This window comes from Cherax quadricarinatus, chromosome 14 (assembly GCF_038502225.1).
Source record: "Cherax quadricarinatus isolate ZL_2023a chromosome 14, ASM3850222v1, whole genome shotgun sequence".
NCBI lineage: Eukaryota > Metazoa > Arthropoda > Malacostraca > Decapoda > Parastacidae > Cherax > Cherax quadricarinatus.
The window spans coordinates 40,583,546-40,607,242 of NC_091305.1; the positions used below are offsets into that span (position 1 = coordinate 40,583,546).

A 23,697-nucleotide genomic window follows, 5' to 3' on the forward strand; every position below is an offset into this window, starting at 1 on the left:
ACAAACAGACATACATGTTTGTGTGTAACAGTGCAAATAAATAAAGCCAGGGTTCCCTGCAGCAGTGCACAATCATCAAGTGTCACTCACTCTATTCCTGCACTGTCAGCAGTTTAGTGACACTCGTCATGCTTCAAGGAGTTTCATATATTCTTCAGCATGTCTAAAACATTGCTTTGACCTATAAATAGTTTGTATATATTTCTAGACAATAGTAAATGACCAAGGCAGGTGAAAATGTTCACCTGTCAGTGTGATTGTGACTATTTGAGTACTATTTCCATACCTAATATTAGAGTCAGAACAAAGATTGGCTCTGAAATCACAAGAACTATTATAAATTGTAATTATCAGAACATAAAAATTATATAAATAAAATAAAAACGAGAGAAAAGGGTATATTGGCAACACTTCTGCAAGCGACAGGACTCGATGTTGCCATCAGGTAAGCATCCAGTGCCAACTTCATGGTCTTACATCTTGGTAAGTACTGGTTCTAAAATTTTTTGGGGGGTCTTATTACACACAGAAAATGGCTATCTTTAATTAAATTTTTTTTTTTTTAAGTATTTGGAGCGCTGGGCGAGTGAATATAGATCTATGTTTGGATAGTTTAAGGGTGAACAAACCAGCCATATCCCATCAATGCAGGGTGACCTAAAAAGAAAAGCAAAAGCTTCTCCTTTTAAATTTAGTAACAGAGGAGAAGGGGTTACTAGCACCTTGCTCCTGGCATCTATTCATGTATATACATACTGCATAAAATTATAGCTCCTTGTTCATACAAAAAAATAATTTTCACGTAAAATATATGGCCCAAGTATAAATTTTTCCTGTCCAAATAAGGAGAATTATAAATTTCTTATTCATATCAGTAGATTATAACTTTTTCTGTTTATATGAACAAAATTATGACATTCCCTGATCTAAAAGATAGACACCAAAAAGAATAACAATAATACAACTGAATACTTTTATATATTTTGAAACAAACTGCATTAATAAATATAGAACAGCCCTTAACTGCTATTCTATGTCTTCAGGTCTAACAGGATGTGTTAATGGGACCACCGATTTCTGATGAACATCTCGAGACAATGCCTTCCTCATGTCTGGAATAAATAAAAAAAAAAAAATCAAGTCACAACATTAATGCCATATTCCAAATACATACATTGACCTGGTGGGACATAATAAGCTACTTAAAAATTTCTTGATAGCTAGTATAATTCAAACTTGCTTCAAAAAACTAGTTACAGTAGAACCTCTGTATTGGGATGCACCTTTATTTGTAGAATCCAGTACGTATTTGGAAAAAAAAAATTGAGGAAAAAAGTATAATAATTTGCAAATGTCACTATACTGGGAACGACGCATGCTTTTTTGAGCTCCCTGCCCGAAAATTCTAGAACCACAAACTCAACCACCATTTTCAAAACTACAGTTAAAAAACACCTTACAGTAGGGCCCCACTTTACGGCATTTCGCTTTACAGCATTCCGCAAATACGGTCATTTCAAATTATGGCCAAAACTCGCTATATGGCTCCCCCCACCTGACTTTCTAATACGGTCACTGCACTCCACCCGGTTTGTTTACATTCTCTGTGAGATCCGTAAGCACTAAGTCTCTCCATTATGTCTGGAAACTCCAAAATTTCAAGTGTTTTTAAAAGTTATTTCATATTTTATATATACTCTGATAATTATACTTATGTATACCTGTACCTAAATAAACTTACATACTGTGCTGGTGAGCAGGTACATGTTAACATCAGTAAGAGTGTCTTATATCTCGAGACGTCATATTAGTAATGATAATAATAATCACCAAGTCTCATTTAAATGTCGTATATTACGTTAATATACACATTTTCATTAATCCATCTATGATATTTTTTCAAAATTATATAATAAACACAATGCATAACATATAAAGATGATAAATACACCCCACAGTAGAATAAACAAACATAAATACAGTGGTCCCTCGCTTTTCGTAGTTCCCAGCAATCGTAAATTTCACCAATCATAGGGGTATTTTCGTATAAACATGGACTCGCTTTTTATAGGTTGACTCATGAGTCGTAGTTCGTCCAGGACGCGTACCCACGGCGTGAGCCGTGGCGGCAGCCAGTCTGGCATTGTTTACCAGTGAGTGAAGGTCCCCTCACGTGCTCCAGCGAAATATTTCATAATATTCCATTTATTTTAGTGCTTGCAAGTACAGTGGACCCCCGCATAACGATGGCATCACATAGCGATTATTTCGCATACCGCTTACTTTAATTGCAAAAATTTTGCCTCACATACCGCTTAAAAACCCGCTTACCGATTTTCGTCCGAGACGCGTCCAATGTGCGGCCTGAGCCACGCTCACATGTTCCGCCGGTGGCATTGTTTACCAGCCAGCCTCCGCGGTAACATCCAAGCATACAATCGGAATATTTCGTATTATTACAGTGTTTTCGGTGCTTTTTCTGGAAAATAAGTGACCATGGGCCCCAAGAAAGCTTCTAGTGCCAACCCTACAGCAATACCTGGAGAGAGAGATAAGGGTGAGAATTACAATAGAGATGAAGAAAAAGATCATTGATAAGTATGAAAGTGGAGTGCATGTCTCCGAGCTGGCCAGGTTGTATAATAAACCCCAATCAACCATCGCTACTATTGGTGGTACAGCTGCTGCTGCTGCTGCACTGTCAGCTGCTGCTGCTGCTGCTGCACTGTCAGCTGCTGCTGCTGCTGTAGCACCGTTGTTGGTGTGGCTTATTGAGAATACCAAGAAACAATTAACCCCAGAGGATCTGCCACCCAGGATAACCCAAAAAAGTCAGTGTCATCGAAGACTGTCTAACTTATTTCCATTGGGGTCCTTAATCTTGTCTCCCAGGATGCAACCCACACAAGTCGACTAACACCCAGGTGAACAGGGAAAAATGCCTGGAACTAGTGCTCATATTGGTGAATTTAAAGCCAGCAAAGGTTGGTTTGAGAGATTTAAGAATCGTAGTGGCATACACAGTGTGATAAGGCCTGTTCTGGAAGAAAATGCCAAACAGGACCTACAGTACTCAGGAGGAAAAGGAACTCCCAGGACACAGTGTCTCATCAGTCATTGCTGCATCTTCAATAAAGGTAAGTGTCATTTATTCATTTAGTAGACTAGTACATGCACAATATATACTGTGCATGTACTACTCTACTATTGTGCATGTATCCTTCTCTTTGTGTGTGGGAAAATGTATATTTCATGTGGTAAAAATTTTTTTTTCATACTTTTGGGTGTCTTGCACGGATTAATTTTATTTCCATTATTTCTTATGGGGAAAATTCATTCACATAACGATTATTTCGCATAACAATTACCCCTCTTGCACGGATTAAAATCGTTAACCGGGGGTCCACTGTAGTACTAAATAAGCTACCATGGCTCCAAAGAAAGCTCCTAGTGCCAAGCCTGTGGTAAAGAAGATGAGAAATACGATTGAATTTAAGAAAACCATCATTGAACAATATGAAAGTGGTACAAGTGTGGCCGAACTGTCCAGGATGTATAAGAAACCCTACACAACCTTATGTTTCATAGTGGCCAAGAAAAAGGAAATCAAGGATGCTGTTGTTGCAAAGGGAGTAACTATACTGACAAAAATGAGATCACCAGTACTGGAAGAGGTTGAGAAGTTATTATTGGTGTGGATAAATGAGAAACAATTAGCAAGAGATACTCTTATGACCTCGATTATTTGTGAAAAGGCTAGGCAGTTGCATGAAGATTTGGTAAAGAAATTGCCTGCAAATAGTGGTGATGTGAGTGAATTTAAGGCCAGCAAAGGCTCATTTAAGAGATTTAAGAACCGTACTGGCATACACAGTGTGGTAAAGCATGGCGAGGCTGCCAGTTCGGACCACAAGGCGGCTGAAAAATATGTGCATGAATTCCAGGAGTATATAGAGGCTGAAGGACTGAAACCTGAGCAAGTGTTCAATTGTGACGAAACAGGCATCTTTTGGAAGAAAATGCCAAAGAGGACCTTCATTACACAAGAGGAAAAGGCAATGCCAGGACACAAGCCTATGAAAGACAGGCTGACACTAATGTTCTGTGCTAATGCTAGTGGGGATTTCAAAGTGAAGCCATTACTAGTGTACCATTCTGAAAATCCCAGAGTGTTCAGGAAAAACAATGTTATGAAGAGTAAATTGTGTGTGTTTTGGAAATCTAATAATATGGCATGGGTCATGAGGGAAATTTTCGTCGAGTGGTTCAATGAAGTGTTTGGCCCTAGTGTGAAGGAGTATCTCCTGGAAAAGAAATTGGATCTCAAGTGCCTGCTAGTAATGGACAATGCACCTGCTCATCCTCCAAACTTGGATGACCTAATTTTCGAGGAGTTTGGGTTCATCACAGTAAAGTTCTTGCCCCCGAATACCACTCCTCTCCTCCAACCCATGGACCAGCAGGTCATTGCAAACTTTAAAAAACTCTACACAGAAGCAATGTTTCACATGTGCTTGACTGTGACCACAGTCACTCACTTGACCCTAAGGGAATTTTGGAGAGAACACTTCAGCATCCTCCATTGCATAACCCTTTGAACTCTGCCTAGAGAAAATTGTGGCCAGATTGTGTCGACAAGAGAGATTTTGAAGGGTTTGGGACTGACCCTAATGAGCCTATGTCTGTTGTAAAATCAATTGTGGCCCTGGGGAGTTCCATAGGGTTGGATGTGAGTTTGGAGGATGTGGAAGAATTGGTGGAAGACCACAACGAAGAGCTCACCACTAAGGAGCTGCAAGAGCTTCAGCAGGAAGAGCAACACATCGCAGCTCAGAATCTTGCTGCAGAGGAGGAGGAAGAGAGATGGAAGAAGGTGCCTTCTTCAAAAATTAAAGAGATTTTTACTATGTGGGGTAAGATGGAAAGCTTTATGGAGAAATCTCACCCTAACAAGGTTGTTGCAAGCCATATTGGCAACATGTACAGTGACAAAGTCTTGGGCCATTTTAGGGAAGTGTTAAAGAGACGCCAGAAACAGAGCTCTCTCCACAGTTATTTTGCGAGACAGGACTCCATTGACTCTCAAGGTGGTCCTAGTGGCATTAAGAAACAGAGAAGAGAAGCAACCCCAGAAAAGCAATTGGTACCTGAGGTGTTGCTGGAAGGGGATTCCCATTCCAAACTATAAACAATCCACTCTCTCTCCTCCTCCAGTCTCCCATACACTAAGAAGAATCTTCAATAAAGGTAAGTGTTATGCTGTTAATGTTTCATTCATCATTTCCCATTGTATTGTTTATGTACTACATCTATATTTCATGTAAAATTTTTTTTTGTTTTAATACTTCTGGGTGTCAGGAATGGATTAATTGTATTTACATTATTTCTTATGGGGAAAATTGATTCGTAAATCGTAAATTTCGTTTATAGTAACAGCTCCAAGAACGGATTAATTACAAAAAACGAGGGACCACTGTATGAGATGTGGTAGCCAGACGACTTGCACAAATGACACCATATTAGAAATAATAATAATAATAATAATAATAATAATCACCGAGCCTCATTAAATGTCGTATATTACGTTAATATACACATTTTCATTAATCCATCCATGATATTTTTTTTCAAAATTATATAATAAACAAGATATGCAACATATAAAGATGATAAATACACCCCACAATAGAATACATAAACATAAATATGAGATGTGGTAGCCAGATAACTTGTACAAGTGATGGCAAGAATAACATTTTCTCTAGTCCAACATCAAAGAAAATGTGCTACTGGGGGTAACTGTAAGATAAGATAAGATAAGATTTCGTTCGGATTTTTAACCCCGGAGGGTTAGCCACCCAGGATAACCCAAGAAAGTCAGTGCGTCATCGAGGACTGTCTAACTTATTTCCATTGGGGTCCTTAATCTTGTCCCCCAGGATGCGACCCACACCAGTCGACTAACACCCAGGTACCTATTTGCTGCTAGGTGAACAGGACAATAGGTGTAAGGAAACGTGTCGGAATTTATTCCTTTCGTATGTATGTAAGTTTATTCAGGTATACGCAAATGCAGTTACATAGATTATCATACATAACAGCATATGTGTAGAGAACCTAGGATAACCCAAAAAAGTCAGAGTGACTTATTTCCATTGCCTTCACTCAGAGCATCATTTCTTCTAAAAATGGTTTTAAATTAGACACATGTGCAACTCTTGGGAATCTTTATTGAGGAAATGTTTTACCACACAGTGGCTTCATCAGTCCATACAAAGGAAAATCGTGAAGAACAGGAGAAGAATGAGGTAATCAGTCCCTCAACCTTGAGTTGATGTGGTCAGTCCATCAATAGAATATTCAAGATTGATGGACCACATCAACTCAAGGTTGAGGGACTGATTACCTCATTCTTCTCCTGTTCTTCATGATTCTCCTTTGTATGGACTGATGTGTGGCAAAACGTTTCTTCAATAAAGATACCCAAGAGTTGCACATGTGTCTAATTTATCAACGTGTCGGCTCTCTGAACCATTCATCTACAAAAATGGTGTTACATGAGAATGGGAGTGTTCTTCTTTATTTATTCTACCATATCAATGTAAAGACAACTTGTACACAATGTAACTTGTACATAAACCAGACGTGAACACTTTGTTTACAAAACTTACGTTCGCCTGGTTTGTTTACACAACTCTGTGCCTGTCCTCCCTCATGTACTCATTCTCTTTCTCTCTCATTTATTCATTTTATCTCGTTTTCTCACCCCTGACCCTACATTAAGACTACAAATATTTTAAGGTAAGTAATGAGTGAGCTGTATATGCATTTTATCATTCTGGGATGCTTAAATATCACAGAATATATGTGTGGGTGGAATGGCCTGGTATGGTAGCCCGGCTGACTACCATACATACCACACTTGATTTCTTACAATAAATACTACTCATCTTACCCTAGATTAAGACTATAAATATTTTAAGGTAAGTAATAAGTGCACTATGTGTGTATTGTACTTTTTTATTGTTTTTTTGATGCCTAGTTCTATTGCTAACTTAATATAAGTTATTGTAAACTTGTTATCTAGTATTTGTATGCATTTATAACAGAAAAAAAGGGTGTTCCACTCTACGGCGATTTCCGCTTTATGGCGGTAGCCTGGAACCTAACCTGCCATATAAGTGGGGCCCTACTGTATTTCCTTAACCCTTTCAGGGTTTCGGCTGTACTAGTACGGCTTATGCGCAGGGGTTTTTGACGTACTAGTACGCATAAATTCTAGCGCCTTCAAGTCTCGCGGGAAAAGGCTGGTAGGCCTAGATGTGAAAGAATGGGTCTGTGTGGTGGGTGTGTGGAGTAGAAAAAAAATCTGGGACCCAGTGGCGCATTGTGGGAATGCCATTTTAGTTCACTTTGTCCACCATGCCTCGCGGTAAGAAGCTCCTTACTCCTCGGCGAATTGGGACACTTTTGTTCCCCAGTGACAGTTCTAATACAGATGGAAGTGCCAGTGAAGATGAGTTTGAAGGTTTTGGTGAGGTTTTGACTGAAACTAATGACCATAATATCGGTAATAGTGAGGGAAAACCCAGACGACCCTCAGCCTTCCACCTCTGGTGCTGGGCCGTCCTGTTCACGTTCAGCTGTACCAGAATCAAAGAGGAAACTCCTATTTTCCCAAATCCCAGACTCAGATGTGAGCATTTGTGATGATAGTGATAGTGATTATGAACTATGTACAAGCTCTTCAAACTAGTTCCAGTAGTCATAGTGAAGTGCAATATTCCCCAGTGAAGCGTCAGTATATACGACGATATATGCGCTCTGGTAGTGTGCCATATGCTATTCCAAGGGGGAGGAGTACATCTCGGAGTACATCCCGTGGCTGTACAACAGGAACTGACAGTGAAAATGGCGATGATACTGTTGCAATTGGGATGGAAAATGTGCATGGTGGTGGTAGTGGTGGTGCCGGCCGTGAGGTACCAGCAGTGGCCCATGCTGCCACCGGCGCTGCCACCCACACCGCTGCCTCAGCTAATCTACAACAAAGGCCACCATCCCCCACCCACCCACCACACCAGCATCCACAACCACAACCTCCACAACCACAATCTCCACAACCACAACCACCTGTCATTGTCCAGTACCCACCAGCAGACCGCACCTGGGACTGGCAGGAAGTTGTCAGTTTTGTTCCAAATCCCCACCAGTTTGATGGCAGCCAAAGTGGAATACAGCCATGTTGTACACTGGGAAACAATGCCAATGAACTGGAATGTTTCGAGTTATTCTTTGACGAACCCCTGATGGAAAGTATTGTCATGGAAAGCAACACATACTACGAGTACACCATGGCAAACACAATATGTACTTTCACCAAAATCACGTCTACACCAGTGGAAGGAGACAACTGTGGCTGAGATGCATCTTTTCTTTGCCACAATAATGCTTATGCGACATGTGTATAAACACAGTGTGAAATCATACTGGTCAACAGACCGCCTGATTGCAACCCCAGGTTTCAGTGATATAATGCCAGTGAATTGATTTGTGCTGCTGTTACGTATGCTTCACTTCTCAGACAAAACCAGGCCTGACAGAAACGACAGGTTATACAAGATTAGGCATGTGTTTGTGTATCTGAAAGACAAATTCAATATGTATTTTTATCTCTTCAGGAAGCTTGTAATTGACGAGTCTTTGATTCTGTTCAAAGGAAGACTCTCTTTCAAGCAGTACATACCAAGCAAGAGGAAATGCTTTGGCATAAAGTTGTTTGTGCTTTGTGATTGTTACAGTGGTGTGGTATTGGATATTATTGTGTACACTGGAAGTTATACATTGCAAAATACTAGGAAGTTATTGGGCATCTCTGGTGATGTGGTTAGAACAATGATAGAACCATACCTTGGTAAGGGGCATATATTATATACAGATAACTGGTACACAAGCCCCACACTCAGTGATTTTTTGCGAGTGAACATGACAGATGTGTGTGGCACAGTGCGTGCAAATCTGAAACATATGCCCAGGTTTGACGCTGGCACTCATAGAGGTGAGGTGCAGGCGTTTGCTGCCAATGACATCATGGCATTTCGGTGGCATGACAAACGAGATGTCACACTGTTGTCATCAGTTCACCCTAATGAAATGGCAGACACTGGCAGGCAGCATAGAGAAAGCAATGAACCCATTCTAAAACCTGCAGCTGTGATGGACTACACCCTCAATATGCATTCAGTGGACAAATGTGACATGCAGATTGGGTTTGCTGACTGTGTTCGCAAGAGTTATAAGTGGTACATAAAACTCTTTTTCCATCTTCTGGACATTTCCATGCTGAATGCTTATACGTAATATGTATAAGATGAGGACCAGAAACAAACCACCATATGGTGAATTCTGTTTGTCTGTCATCAGACAAATAGTATTCAAGTACCAAGGAACAACACCTGCAATAGACCGCCCACTAAATTTTCAACAGCTTCCTTCTCGTCTGAAGCATGGTGATCACTTCCTGGTAAAACTGCCTGCTACTGCTTTCAAGAAAAAGGCTCAGACGAGGTGTTACGTCTGTGCACATACAAAAAAATGCCCACAACAAAGCAGACACTCTTTTATGTGTGAGGAGTGTAAAATACCACTGTGCATGACAACATGTTTCAAAGACTTCCACAGGCTGCAGAACTTCTAGAAACATGTCCTGTGACTGTATATGTGTATATAAAATATAGAAAAATAGTAATAAACAACATTTCATATCGTTTGTTTGTGTAAATATTTTCTGTAAACAAAACAATGACAACAGTATTTATGCTGTTACTGTGTAGTATTGAAAAAGAAATAACTTACAAAATACTGATCATATTGTTCTCACAGGCCATAAAAGTTACTTGGAAATAGAAAAATTAAAAAATAATAGAAAATAGTATATAAAACACTAAATAAAAGAATACCGGGTGACGGAAGTCGGCGATGTTACCACATGATGCTCATTTTTGGTAAACTTTACGCCTCCACATCTCGGTAAGTATTGATGGTAAAAATTTTTTGTTTAGCCTATAATGTTTAGAAAAAAAAACTTTTTTCATAAGAAAAAATAATTTTTTTTTTTTTTTGAAATTTGGCCGACCCTGAGAACAAGTCTCTGACAGGGCCTGTCGACCCTGAAAGGGTTAACACCTCCCACCATCAGCTAACTACGTGAAAATCACCTATTCTCTTTTTTGTATCGTGAACACATCCAAAACAAAATAGACTTACTATTTTTTTTTTTTTTTTTTTTTTTCAACAAGTTGGTCGTCTCCCACCGAGGCAGGGTGACCCAAAAAAAGAAAGAAAATCCCCAAAAAGAAAATACTTTCATCATCATTCAACACTTTCACCACACTCACACATTATCACTGCTTTTGCAGAGGTGCTCAGAATACAACAGTTTAGAAGCATATACGTATAGAGATACACAACATATCCCTCCAAACTGCCAATATCCCAAACCCCTCCTTTAAAGTGCAGGCATTGTACTTCCCATTTCCAGGACTCAAGTCCGACTATATGAAAATAACCGGTTTCCCTGAATCCCTTCACTAAATATTACCCTGCTCACACTCCAACAGATCGTCAGGTCCCAAGTATCATTCGTCTCCATTCACTCCTATCTAACACGCTCATGCACGCTTGCTGGAAGTCCAAGCCCCTCACCCACAAAACCTCCTTTACCCCCTCTTTCCAACCCTTTCGAGGACGACCCCTACCCCTCTTTCCTTCCCCTATAGATTTATATGCTTAAGGTAGTAGGTTGGTAGACAGCAACCACCCAGGGAGGTACTACCGTCCTGCCAAGTGAGTGTAAAACGAAAGCCTGTAATTGTTTTACATGATGGTAGGATTGCTGGTGTCTTTTGTCTGTCTCATAAATATGCAAGATTACAGGTAAGTCTTGCTACTTCTACTTACAATTAGGTCACACTACACATACATGTACACGTTTATTTATACACACTCATCTGAGTTTTCTTTGATTTTATCTTAATAGTTCTTGGTCTTATTACTTTTCCTTTTATATCCATGGGGAAGTGGAATAAGAATCTTTCCTCCATAAGCCATGCGTGTTGTAAAAGTCAACTAAAATGCCGGGAACAATGGGCTAGTAACCCCTTTTCCTGTAAAGATTACTAAAAAGAATAAGAAGAAGACTTACTCTTGTTATCTGTAATTCTCCCTATTTTACACTAACACACACCCAGATGACTGTAAACATAAAATTCCTAATATAGTTATTGCCTAATAATTCTTAAATAAGTCCTAAGTTTACCTAAAATACTCTCTCAACATGGGAGCTTTTGTAGATGAATGGTTCAGAGAACCGACATGTTGATAAATTAGACACATGTGCAACTCTTGGGTATCTTTATTGAGGAAACGTTTCGCCACACAGTGGCTTCATCAGTCCATACAAAGGAGAATCTTGAGTCGATGTGGTCAGTCCATCAAGATTGATGGACTGATGAAGCCACTGTGTGGCGAAACGTTTCCTCAATAAAGATACCCAAGAGTTGCACATGTGTCTAATTTATCAACATGGGAGCTTTTATAGAAACAGTGTATCATGCCAAGATAAAACCATTTCCATTACTTAATTTACTAACTGTAATATTGTTATATGTTTTGTACTACCTCACAATTATCAATCTAATTAACAAACGTTAATCACTTCAATTACCTAACTTTTATATCAGTATACAATAATGTACATACATATATTAAAATGTACTGCTCCATACCCTGTGTCAATATAGAGTAAGAATTAGGATTAGTCTGCCCAAAATGCCTAGGCATGCTAGTGGCCTTCTTTGTAATTAATATTTTATAATATGTAAACCATGCAATGTAAGTTTTGCAAAGATATAAACATTTTCATTTTTATTTCATTTTCAATTGTTATTTTTTTTGTATGACTTTGAGTTTTTATTTTATTATTGAAAATAAGTGATCATGGCCCCGAAAAAGAATAGTGAAGAAAAAACCTAAAAGGAAAGTTGTAAGAACCACTATTAACTAAAAAAAGGAACTTACTTCAAAACACGAAAATGGAATATGCTTTGTTGGTTTAGCCGAGGAATATGGCATGTCAACATATACAGTAGTACCCCGAAATTCGCGGGGGTTATGTTCCAAGACCGCCCGTGAATTTGGAAAAACCACGAATTCTGGATGCGGTTAAAAAAATGCCTATACAGTGGACCCTCAACTAACGCCTTTAATCCGTTCGAGAGAGCTAGCCTTTAGCCGAATTAGCCGTTAGCTGAATTAATTTTCCCCATAAGAAATAATGGAAATAGAATTAATCTGTTCCAGACACCCAAAAGTATTAAACAAAATAATTTTTTTTACATGAAATATACATTTCCTTACACAGAAACCAATGGTACATGCAAAATAAACAATAATTAAATGCCACTTACTTTTATTGTGGAGTTGTTGATGAGTGATGAGCCAGGAGCAGGGGAGATTAAGGTGTTCTATTGTTTGGAAGGGGAATCCCCTTCCATAAAGACTTCAGGTACCAAATCCTTTGCTGGGGTTACCTCCCTTCTTGGCTTTTTAATGCCACTAGGACCAGCTTGAGAGTCACTGGACCCCTGTCGGACAAAATATCTGTCCAGAGAGCTCTGTTTCTCACGTCCCCTTAGGATTTCCCTAAAATGGGACACAAGAGTGTCATTGTACATGTTGCCAATACGACTTGCAACAGCTGTGTCAGGATAAAATTCATCCATAAATGCTTGTACCTTTGTAAACATTGTATACATTTCCTTAATCCTTGACGAAGGCAACTTCCTCCGTCTCTCTTCCACCTGCTCTGAAGCACATTCCTGAGCTGTGATCTGTTGCTGTTCCACCTCAAGCTCTTGCAGCTCTGTAGTGGTTAGTTCTTCATCGTCGTCCAACTCTTCCACATCCTCGCCACAGACCTCCAACCCCAGGGACTTCCCCAATGATGCAATAGATTCCACAACTGGTATAGGCTCCTCAGGGTTAGCCCCAAACCCTTCAAAATCCCTCTCTTGTATATAATGTGGCCACAATTTTTTCCAAGCAGAGTTTAAAGTCCTGCAAGTCACTCCCTCCCAAGCCATACCTATAAGGTTTATGCAACTGAGGATACTGAAGTGATCTTTCCAAAACCCTCTTAGGGTCAATTCAGTGTCTGAGGTCACTTCAAAGCACTTTTGAAACACTGCTTTTATGTAGAGTTTTTTGAAGTTTGAAATGACCTGCTGGTCCATGGGCTGGACGAGAGGAGTTGTATTAGGAGGCAAAAACTTCACTTTGATAAAGCTCAACTCCCCGGTAATTTGCTCTTGCAAGTCATGAAGATGAGATGGAGCATTGTCCATTATCAGGAAGCATTTGAGTGACAATTTATTTTCCAGGAGGTAATTTTTCACAGTGGGGCCAAACACACCATAAAACCAGTCTAGGAAACTTTCCCTAGTGACCTATGCCTTACTGTTTGCCCTCCACATCACACAAATTAGCCTTGATGACACTGTTTGTCTCAAACACTTTGGGAGTTTCAGAGTGATACACGAGTAAAGGCTTCACTTTGCAATCCCCACTAGCATTAGTACAAAACATGAGTGTTAGCCTGTCTTTCATAGGCTTGTGTCCTGGGAGTGCCTTTTTCTCTTGAGTAATGTAGGTCCTGTTTGGCATTTTCTTCCAAAAAGGGGCTGTTTCGTCACAATGAAACACTTGTTGGGGTTTTAATTTTTCAGTGTCTATGTACTCCTTGACTTCCTGCACATATTTTTCAGCCACTTTTTAGTCAAAACTGGCAGCCTCACCATGCCTTATCACACTGTGTATGCCACTACAATTTTTAAATCTCTCAAACCAGCCTTTGCTGGCATTAAATTCATCAATATCATCACTATTTGGAGGCATTTTCTTAATGAGATCATCATGCCACTGCCTTGCCTTTTCACATATTACTGACTGAGAAACACTATCTCCTGATAATTGTTTTTCGTTCAACCACAACAATAACAACAATCTCTCCACATCTTCAATTATTTGCAATCTCCGTTTTGAAAACATGCTTTACCTTTCGCAACAACAACTTCCTTGATTGCCTTTCCTCTCTGTTCACCAAAATAGTAGTGATGGTTGAATGGGGTTTGTTATACAGTAGGGCCCCACTTTACAGCGTTTCACTTTATGGCGTTCCGCTAATACGGTCATTTCAAATTATGAACTAAACTCTCTATACGGCTCCCCCCACCTGACTTTCTAATATGGTCATCGCACCCCACCCTGTTTGTTTACATTCTCCATGAGCTCCGTAAGCATCACGTCTCTCCATTGTGTCTGGAAACTCCAAAATTTCAAGTATTTTTAAGTTATTTCATATTTTATATATACTCTGATTATTATACTTATGTATACCTGTACCTAAATAAACTTACACACTGTGCTGGCATGCAGGTACACATTAAAATCAGTAAGTGTGTCTTATGTGTCAAGATGCCATATTAGTAATGATGATAATACTCAATAATAGTCATTGAGTCTCATTAACCCTTTCAGGGTTTCGGCCGTACTAGTACGGCTCACACCCCAGGGCTTTTGACGTACTAGTATGCCTAAATTCTAGCGCCCTCAAATCTAGTGAGAGAAAGCTGGTAGGCCTACATATGAAAGAATGGGTCTATGTGGTCAGTGTGCGCAGTATAAAAAAAATCCTGCAGCACACAGTGCGTAATGAGAAAAAATAAACTTTGACCGTGTTTTTGGATTAAAACAGCAACTTTGCACTGTATTTTCGTATGGTATTTATTGTTGTATTCTAGTTTTCCTGGTCTCATTTTATAGAATGGAAGACATGTTGCAGAAATTGAGATGATTCTTACTGGTTTTACAATGAAAAGTATTTTGAAATTGAGCTCAAAGTAGCAGAAATGTTAAATTTTTACCAAAGTTCAAAAGTAAACAAATCATGCCAAGCATCCAATACACGTCAGCTGGTGAGTCTAATAGTCTTTCACATGTGCGCTGATATTATTTATACCATTTCTACACTAATGCAGTAGTCTGCATAACAGTAAATCTTTTTTTGTAAGAATAAAAATTCAAAGTGGAAAGCCAAAGAAATATAAGAGGGGCCTGGGGATGTGACTAACGAACAGAGAACTTGTTATTTTAGTGCCAGGAATGTCTTTCTTGTTTATTCTGAACCCTATTAGGAAATTGGCATCTTTTGAAATTTGTGTGAAATTGGCAAAATTACTAAATTCTGACCACTTTATTGGATAGTTGAAATCGGTAAATGGGTGGTTTCTTGTACTCATTCGATAGAAAAAATGGAGTTCTAGCAAAATAGTTACGATTTTTGTCGACTAGTACACTGGAATTAGCTGAAAATAGGGCTCAAAGTGGGCAAAATCGCCGATGCGTAAACATCGTCGAGACCGCTAACTTCGCGAGAGCATAATTCTGTAAGTTTTCCATCAAATTTCATACTTTTGGTATCATTATGATCGGGAAAAGATTCTCTATCTTTTCATAAGAAAAAATAATTTTTTTTTTAAATTTGGGGACCCTGAGAACAAGTCTCGGAGAGGGCCTGGGGGACCCTGAAAGGGTTAAATGTCGTATATTACGTCAATATACACATTTTCATTAATCCATGTATGACATTTTTAAAAAATTATATAACAAACATGATACATAACATATAAAGATGATAAATACACTCCACAGTAGAATAAATAAACATAAATATGAGATGTGGGCGCCAGACGACTTATACGAGTGATGCCATATTAGTAATGATAATAACAATAATCGCCGAGTCTCATTAAATGTCTTATGTTATACACATTTTTGTTAATCCAGCGCTATATTTTTTCAAAATTATATAATAAACATGATACATAACATATAAAGATGATAAATATACCCCACAGTAGAATAAATAAACATAAATATGAGATGTGGGAGCCAGACAACTTGTACAAGTGATGGCAAGAATAATGTTTTCTCTAGTTCAACATAAGAGAAAATGTGTTACTGGGGGTAACTGTAGAAAATTATTCCTTTCGTATGCCTTCAGAGCATCATTTCTTCTAAAAAATGGCTTTACATGAGAATGGGAGTGTTCCTCTTTATTTATTCTACCGTATCACACGTTCGCCTGGTTTGTTGACATAACTCCACAAGTGTCCTCTCTCATGTACTCATTCTCTCTCTCATTTATTTGTTTTATCTCATTTACTCACCTTTGACCCTACATTAAGACTACAAATATTTTAAGGTGAACTGTATATGCATTTTTATCACTCTGGGATGCTTAAATGTTATAAAATATTATGTGTGGGTGGGTTGGTCTGGTATGGTAGCCCGGCTGGCTACCATACATACCACACTTGATTTCTACAATAAATACTACTTGTCTCACCCTAGATTAGGACTACAAATATTTTAAAGTAAGTAATGAGTGTACTATATGTGTATTTTACTTTTTTATTGTTTTTAATACCTAGTTCTACTGCTAACCCCAATGGAAATAAGTCACACTGTCTGACTTTTTTGGGTTATCCTAGGTACTTTACACATATGCTGCTATGTATGATAATCTATGTAACTGCATTTGTGTATATCTGAATAAACTTACTTACTAACTTAATATATGTAATAAAGTTGGTAGAATTACCGACAATGCGTAAAGTAAAAGGACACAAGTGCAACTAATGTGACATTTAATTGTGGCAACGTTTCGCTTTCCAGGAGCTAGCTTTATCAAGCCATTACAAACAATACATGGACACAGAGTGAGGTGCAATACTAGTGGTAGTAGTAGTGGTAGTAGTAATGACAAAAGTTGTAGTAGTAGTAGTAATACAATATCGTATGAATTAATTGTTCTACCATATTGTATTACTACTACTACTACAACTTTTGTCACTACTACCACTACTACTACCACTAGTATTGCACCTCACTCTGAGCCTATATATACCCTCTGTGTCCATGTATTGTTTGTAATGGCTTGATAAAGCTCCTGGAAAGCGAAACGTTGCCACAATTAAATGTCACATTAGTTGCACTTGTGTCCTTTTACTTTACACAACTTAATATATGTTAGTGTAAACTTGTTATCTAGTATTTGTATGCATTTATAAGTGGAAAACAGAGGTGTTCCACTTTACGGCGGTAACCTGGAACCTAACCTGCCGTATAAGTGGGGCCCTACTGTACAGCTTTTCCAACTCGGAGATACGCACTCCACTTTTGTACTTTTCTATTATCTCTTTCTTCAATTATACAGTAATTCTCACCCTTTTTACCACAGGGTTTACGCTAGAAGCTTTCTTGGGGCACATGGTGGCTTATTTAGCAGTTACAAGTACTAAAAACAATGGAATAATACAAAATATATCGCATGTATGCGTGAAACCGTCTGCCCTGGCTTGTAAACAATGGCACACTAGCTGAAGGCAGGGCAGCTGAGGTGCTCAGGTTGGACGGCAGAAGGTGGATACATTCGGGACGAATACCCTTACCTGAGTTTTTCATCGTTGGTCGAGCCAATATTTTTACACAAAAATGCATCGTTTATCCGATTTTATCGTTAGTCGAGGATCCACTGTATATTACAGATACAAAATTTGAGTTTAACGATGACGTTTACCCTTAAAAATTTAAGCCAGCAGGAAACCCTGGTCTGTCAGTTTTTAGAAATGTAAGATACGAATACACAAATGACCCGCACATAGGAGACAGAAACTTATGATGATGTTTTGATCCGACTCTGGTCCAAGTCGGATCAAAATGTCGGCATAAGTTTCTCTCTCCTATGTGTGGGTTATTTGTGCATTGTGTATTGTGCCCTTTTTATTCATTATAAACCATGAAAATGTTTGAAACCAAATTGTTAAGTGGAATTCTTCCTACTAATGCGGGGTTCCCAAACTCAGCTATGTGAAAGAATTTTCATGAGGGTTTACAAGTTATTATAGTTTATTAGAACATAAGAAGAACATAAGAACGAAGGAACACTGCAGAAGGCCTACTGGCCCATGCGAGGCAGGTCCAAGTCCCTACCGGCTTAAGCCAATGCACCCAACCTAGTCAGGTCAGGTCACATTGACTTAAGGGAGGAACACGGCAACCGACCTGTTAGCACAAGCTATCAGGTCCAACTCACACCCACCCACATCTACTCATGTATTTATCCAACCTATTTTTAAAGCTACACAACGTTCTGGCCTCTATAACGGTACTTGGGAGTTTGTTCCACTCATCCACAACTCTATTACCAAACCAGTACTTTCCTATATCCCTCCTGAATCTGAATTTTTCCAACTTAAAACCATTGCTGCGAGTCCTGTCTAGGCTAGATATTTTCAGCACACTATTTACATCCCCTTTATTTATTCCTGTCTTCCACTTATAAACCTCAATCATATCCCCCCTAATTCTACGTCTTTCTAGAGAGTGCAGTTTCAGGGCCCTTAGTCTATCCTCATAGGGAAGGTTTCTGATACATGGGATCATCTTTGTCATCCTCCTTTGTACATTTTCCAGAGAATTTATATCCATTCTGTAATACGGTGACCAAAACTGTGCAGCATAATCTAAATGAGGCCTAACCAAGGATGTATAGAGTTGAAGAACAACCTGAGGACTCCTATTATTTATGCTTCTTGATATGAAGCCAAGGATTCTATTAGCTTTATTGCGAACACTTATGCACTGTTGTCTTGGTTTCAGATTACTGCTAACCAGAACTCCTAAATCTTTTTCGCAATCCGTAATATTAAGATCTACATTATTTAGTTTATATGTGGCATGGTTATTGTCCTGTCCAACATTTAGAACTTTGCATTTGTCTATATTAAACTGCATCTGCCACTTCTCCGACCACTGCATCAGTCTATTCAAATCTTCCTGGAGTGCTCGAATGTCCTCGTCAGAATGAATTCGACGGCCTATTTTGGTGTCATCGGCAAACTTGCCGATGTCGCTCTTTATGCAGTCATCATCTAGTTTTGTATATTGTGAACAGCAGGGGGCCCAACACTGACCCCTGTGGAACACCGCTCGTGACGCTTCCCCACTCTGATTTCTCCCCATTTATGCAAACTCTCTGCTGCCTATTTGTCAACCATGCCTCTATCCAGGAAAAAATTTCTCCTCCTATTCCATGTGCTTTAATTTTCCTCAATAGTCTCTGATGTGGGACCCTGTCAAAAGCCTTACTGAAGTCCATATACACAATATCATATTCATTACCATGATCTACCTCCTCAAATACCTTAGTGAAAAAAGTTAATAAATTCGTAAGGCAGGAACGCCCCTTTGTAAAACCATGCTGAGATTCGTTGATTAATTTATGCTTTTCAAGGTGGCTACGAACTGCCTCGGCAATTATTGATTCCATAAATTTTCCCACTATGGAGGTTAGGCTTATTGGTCTATAGTTCGAAGCTAAGGACCTGTCACCTGTTTTGAAAATAGGTATCACATTTGCCATTTTCCACTTATCTGGCACCATGCCAGTTTGTAGTGATATGTTGAAAAGATTAGCCAAAGGTGTGCTAAGCTCCTCTTTACATTCCTTTAGAACCCTTGCATACAGTTCATCAGGGCCTGGGGATTTGTTAGGTTTTAATTTATCTATTTGCCTAAGGACCATGTCACTTGTGACCCTAATAGTGCACAGTTTATTATCGTCCTGTTCTACATAATTTATCATTACTGGAATATCGCTGGTATCCTCCTGTGTAAAAACTGAGAGGAAGTATGTGTTAAAAATTCTACACATTTCCTTATCACTGTCAGTGAGCTGACCCGAGGAACTTTTGAGTGGGCCTATCTTGTCCCTGATCTTACTTCTGTATACCTGAAAGAATCCTTTTGGGTTAGTCTTCGATTCTCTTGCAACTTTAACCTCATAATCTCTATTTGCTTTTCTAATTCCCTTTTTTATTTCTCTCTTTAACTGAATATATCGATTTCTTAATTGCCCCTCTCCTCTTTTGATTTGCCTATATATGCCTCTCTTTTGACCAATCAGATATTTTAATCTATTGTTCATCCATTTAGGATCATTTTTGTTTGATCTGATTTCCCTATTTGGAACATAATTTGACTGAGCAGCTAGAACTATGCCCTGGAAAGCATCATATCGGCAACCATCACCACCTACCTGACCCCTAGTCAGGTCATTCCAGTTCAGCCCACCTAAGTAATTTTTCAGTCCTATGAAATCAGCCAAGCGAAAGTCAGGGACGGAGACTTGATTGCCATTATTAGGGGAATTCCATGATATGTTAAAACTGAGTGATTTGTGATCACTCTCCCCAAGCTCATCATTAACCTCAAGATTATTAATTAGTGTTTCCCTACTGGCAAGAACCAAGTCAAGGAGGTTATTTCCCCTAGTTGGCTCTGTCACAAACTGTTTTAAAAAACAATCCTGGATCGTATCAAGAAAGTCACCCGACTCTAAATTTCCTGTCAAATTGCTCCAGTCAATCTGTCTATAGTTGAAATCTCCCATTAGCACAACATTTTCGTATGTAGATGCCTTACGAATTTCGTCCCATAGAAGTTTACTGCACTCCCTATCAAGATTTGGGGCCCTGTAAATCACACCCAAAATTAGTTTTTCTCGGCCCTCGAGAAGCTGTAACCAAACAGATTCAGTGGCTGACGCTTCTAATTTAATATCTTGTCTAACACAACAATTTAAATTGTCTCTGACATACATCGCTACTCCACCACCTTTCCTGTTGACCCTGTCAGTGTGGAATAATTTATAGCCTTGTATGTGACATTCAGAGGGCATCTCTCTATCTTTCAGATTGAGCCAGGTCTCTGTTATAGCAATAATATCTATGTTTCCTGCACTTGCAATTAATCTTAGCTCATCTATCTTATTTCTAACACTCCTGCTATTAGTATAGTAAACCTTAAGGGAGCTAGTCCCTTGCTGCCCTCTGCTGTCCCCCTTTGTTTGCTGACCTGTTCTATTGTCTTTATTTATAACTTCATGCTGAATGCCTTTTATACATTTACTGTTTCCAACCCTAGTGTTGCAACCTGCTTGTTTCCCACACACACCCATACCTCTATCTTCCATCAGTTTAAAATCATAGGCATTTCACCAATGGCCTTCTCAATCGAGTCTGCAAGTGCTACCACCCCTGCCCCAGAGAGATGAACCCCATCCCTTGCATACATATCATGTTTGCCATAAAAGTTGTTCCAGTTGTCAATGAATGGGATTGCAAGTTCCTTGCAGTATCTGTCTAGCCAGCAATTTACACCAATTGCCCTAGACAACCATTCATTTCCTACTCCCCTTCTAGGCAAGATGCTACATATGATTGGGATCCCTCCCTTAGACTTAATGAAATCTATAGCTGACCTGTACTTATCTAGCAGCTCTTCTCTCCTACCCTTCCCAATATCATTTCCACCAGCACTGAGACAGATAATGGGCTTGTTCCCATTACCTGACATGATATTATCCAGTCTGTTGACAATGTCCCCAACACCAGCTCCAGGGAAGCACACTCTATCTCTCATCTTCTTATTCCTATTACAAAAAGCACGATCAACATATCTTACCTGAGAGTCACCAACCACAAGAATGCGCTTACCTTCATTAGCAGGGGCAGTAGTACCCTTACCTTCACTGGCCACTGAAGTACATTCATCCTGGAGAACAGAGAAGCGATTTCCTACCTTCAGATCTGCACTCTTAACTTTCCTTACTCTGATGCGCCTCCCATTACTGTGAACAACTCGCCACTTGTAGCAGGTGCTGGGCTGCACCTCACTGCTGGTAGCCGTTGCTACCACCCCACCTACAGCCTCCTCACAGTGAGAGACAGACTGCACCTCACTGCTAGAAGCCTCATTCCCCACATCTCCAACCACCTCACACTCTCTCCCAGGCCCATTGAGGTGGACCTTCAGCCTCCTAATCTCCTCCTGGAGAAGCAAGACCTCCTCCTTCAACTTATCAATATTTTATAAACAAATGTAAAGTGTCCAAATATTGAGACAAACTGGTTTAATAAAAGAAGTACAGCCTCTCCTCACTTAGCAACATACTCATTTACCGACGCCTCAGACTTACGATGGGCTCTCTGACCAGTATTTACACCTGAATAATGTATATTAGAGCTGATTTCCTCTATTCTGTTTTTTTTTTTTTTCAATATACAGTACACTACTGTAAAAACATTTAAAAATATACGAGAAATGTTATAAATAGTGCAAAGGCGACATTAAAACAATATCAAAGATTTTTTTTTTTTCAACAAACCGGCTGTATCCCACCAAGGCAGGGTGGCCCAAAAAGAAAAACAAAAGTTTCTCTTTTTAAATTTAGTAATTTATACAGGGAAAGGGGTTACTAGCCCCTTGCTCCCAGCATTTTAGTCGCCTCTTACAACACGCATTGCTTACGGAGAAAGAATTCTGTTCCACTTCCCTATGGAGATAAGAGGAAATAAACAAGAACAAGAAAGAAAATAAAAGAAAACCCAGAGGGGTGTGAGTATATATGCTTGTACATGTATGTGTAGTGTGACCTAAGTGTAAGTAGAAGTAGCAAGATGTACCTGAAATCTTGCATGTTTATGAGACTGAAAAAAGACACCAGGAATCCTACCATCATGTAAAACAATTACAGGTTTCTGTTTTACACTCACTTGGCAGAACGGTAGTACCTCCCTGGGCGGTTGCTGTCTACAAACCTACTACCTAGGAATATCAAAGATGGATGACACAAATCCACTACCATTATAGTATGTTCCTCACTTAGCGATGAATTTGTTTAACAATGTGGTCTCAGGAACGGAACTCTGTCATTAAGTGAGGAGAGGCTGTATTTCAGAGCTATGCTAGCCGGGTCACCATATGGAGAAGACCCGGGCCGGAAGTACCGGCGAACCTCTAATGAATGAAGAGCTATGCTTACAGTACACAACAGTACATCAAGGTGTATTGTTATTGTAAAAAACATGCTAAGTCAATGTGATGGTTAGGTGTCAGCAACAAACAAAATTAATACAGTGTACAAAGTTTTTGCTTTGCAAGATAATATACAGTGGTCCCTCATTATCGTCCTTAATCCGTTTCTGGAAGTGGGACTATTATCGAAATAGACGATTTTCGAATCAATTTTCCCCATAAGAAATAATGTAAATCCAATTAATTCGTTCCAGACACCCAGAAGTATCAACAACAATTTTTTTTTTACCTAAAAGATAGATTTACATGCACAAAAGAATGAACATTCAACATGACAGTTACCTTTATTGAAGGCTGTTGTTGATGAATGGAAGACAGGGAGGAGGAGAGAGGGAAGAGAGGTTATTGTTTGGAAGGGGAATCCCCTCCATAAGGACTCTAGGTCACTTCAGGGGTCACTTTTCTAGCATAAATATAGACTTACATGCAGAAAAGAATGCCAAATAAATGTAAAGCACTAATAAAATGTATAAATGAACATTGGTAATAGGGGTAGTTGATGAGTGGAACGGTCTGCCTAGTAGGGTGATCGAAGCTAAAACATTGGGTAGTTTCAAATTTAGGTTGGATAAATACATGAGTGAGGGGTTGGATTTGAGTCAGACTTGCACCTGAGCTTACTGCTTGGGTAGCATTTGT

General features: G+C 39.2%; 1 protein-coding gene across 1 annotated transcript in view; it reads right to left on the reverse strand.

The window, feature by feature from the left end:
• Window positions 1-959: 959 nt before the first annotated feature.
• Naa20A (N-alpha-acetyltransferase 20 A) overlaps window positions 960-23,697 on the reverse strand; it is a 32,243-nt gene continuing 9,505 nt past the window's right edge. Inside the window, exon 4 of the mRNA XM_053785288.2 lies at window positions 960-1,112. Coding sequence (XP_053641263.1) covers window positions 1,027-1,112 — 86 coding nt within the window. The 3' untranslated portion in view covers window positions 960-1,026. The remainder of the gene's footprint in view (window positions 1,113-23,697) is intronic.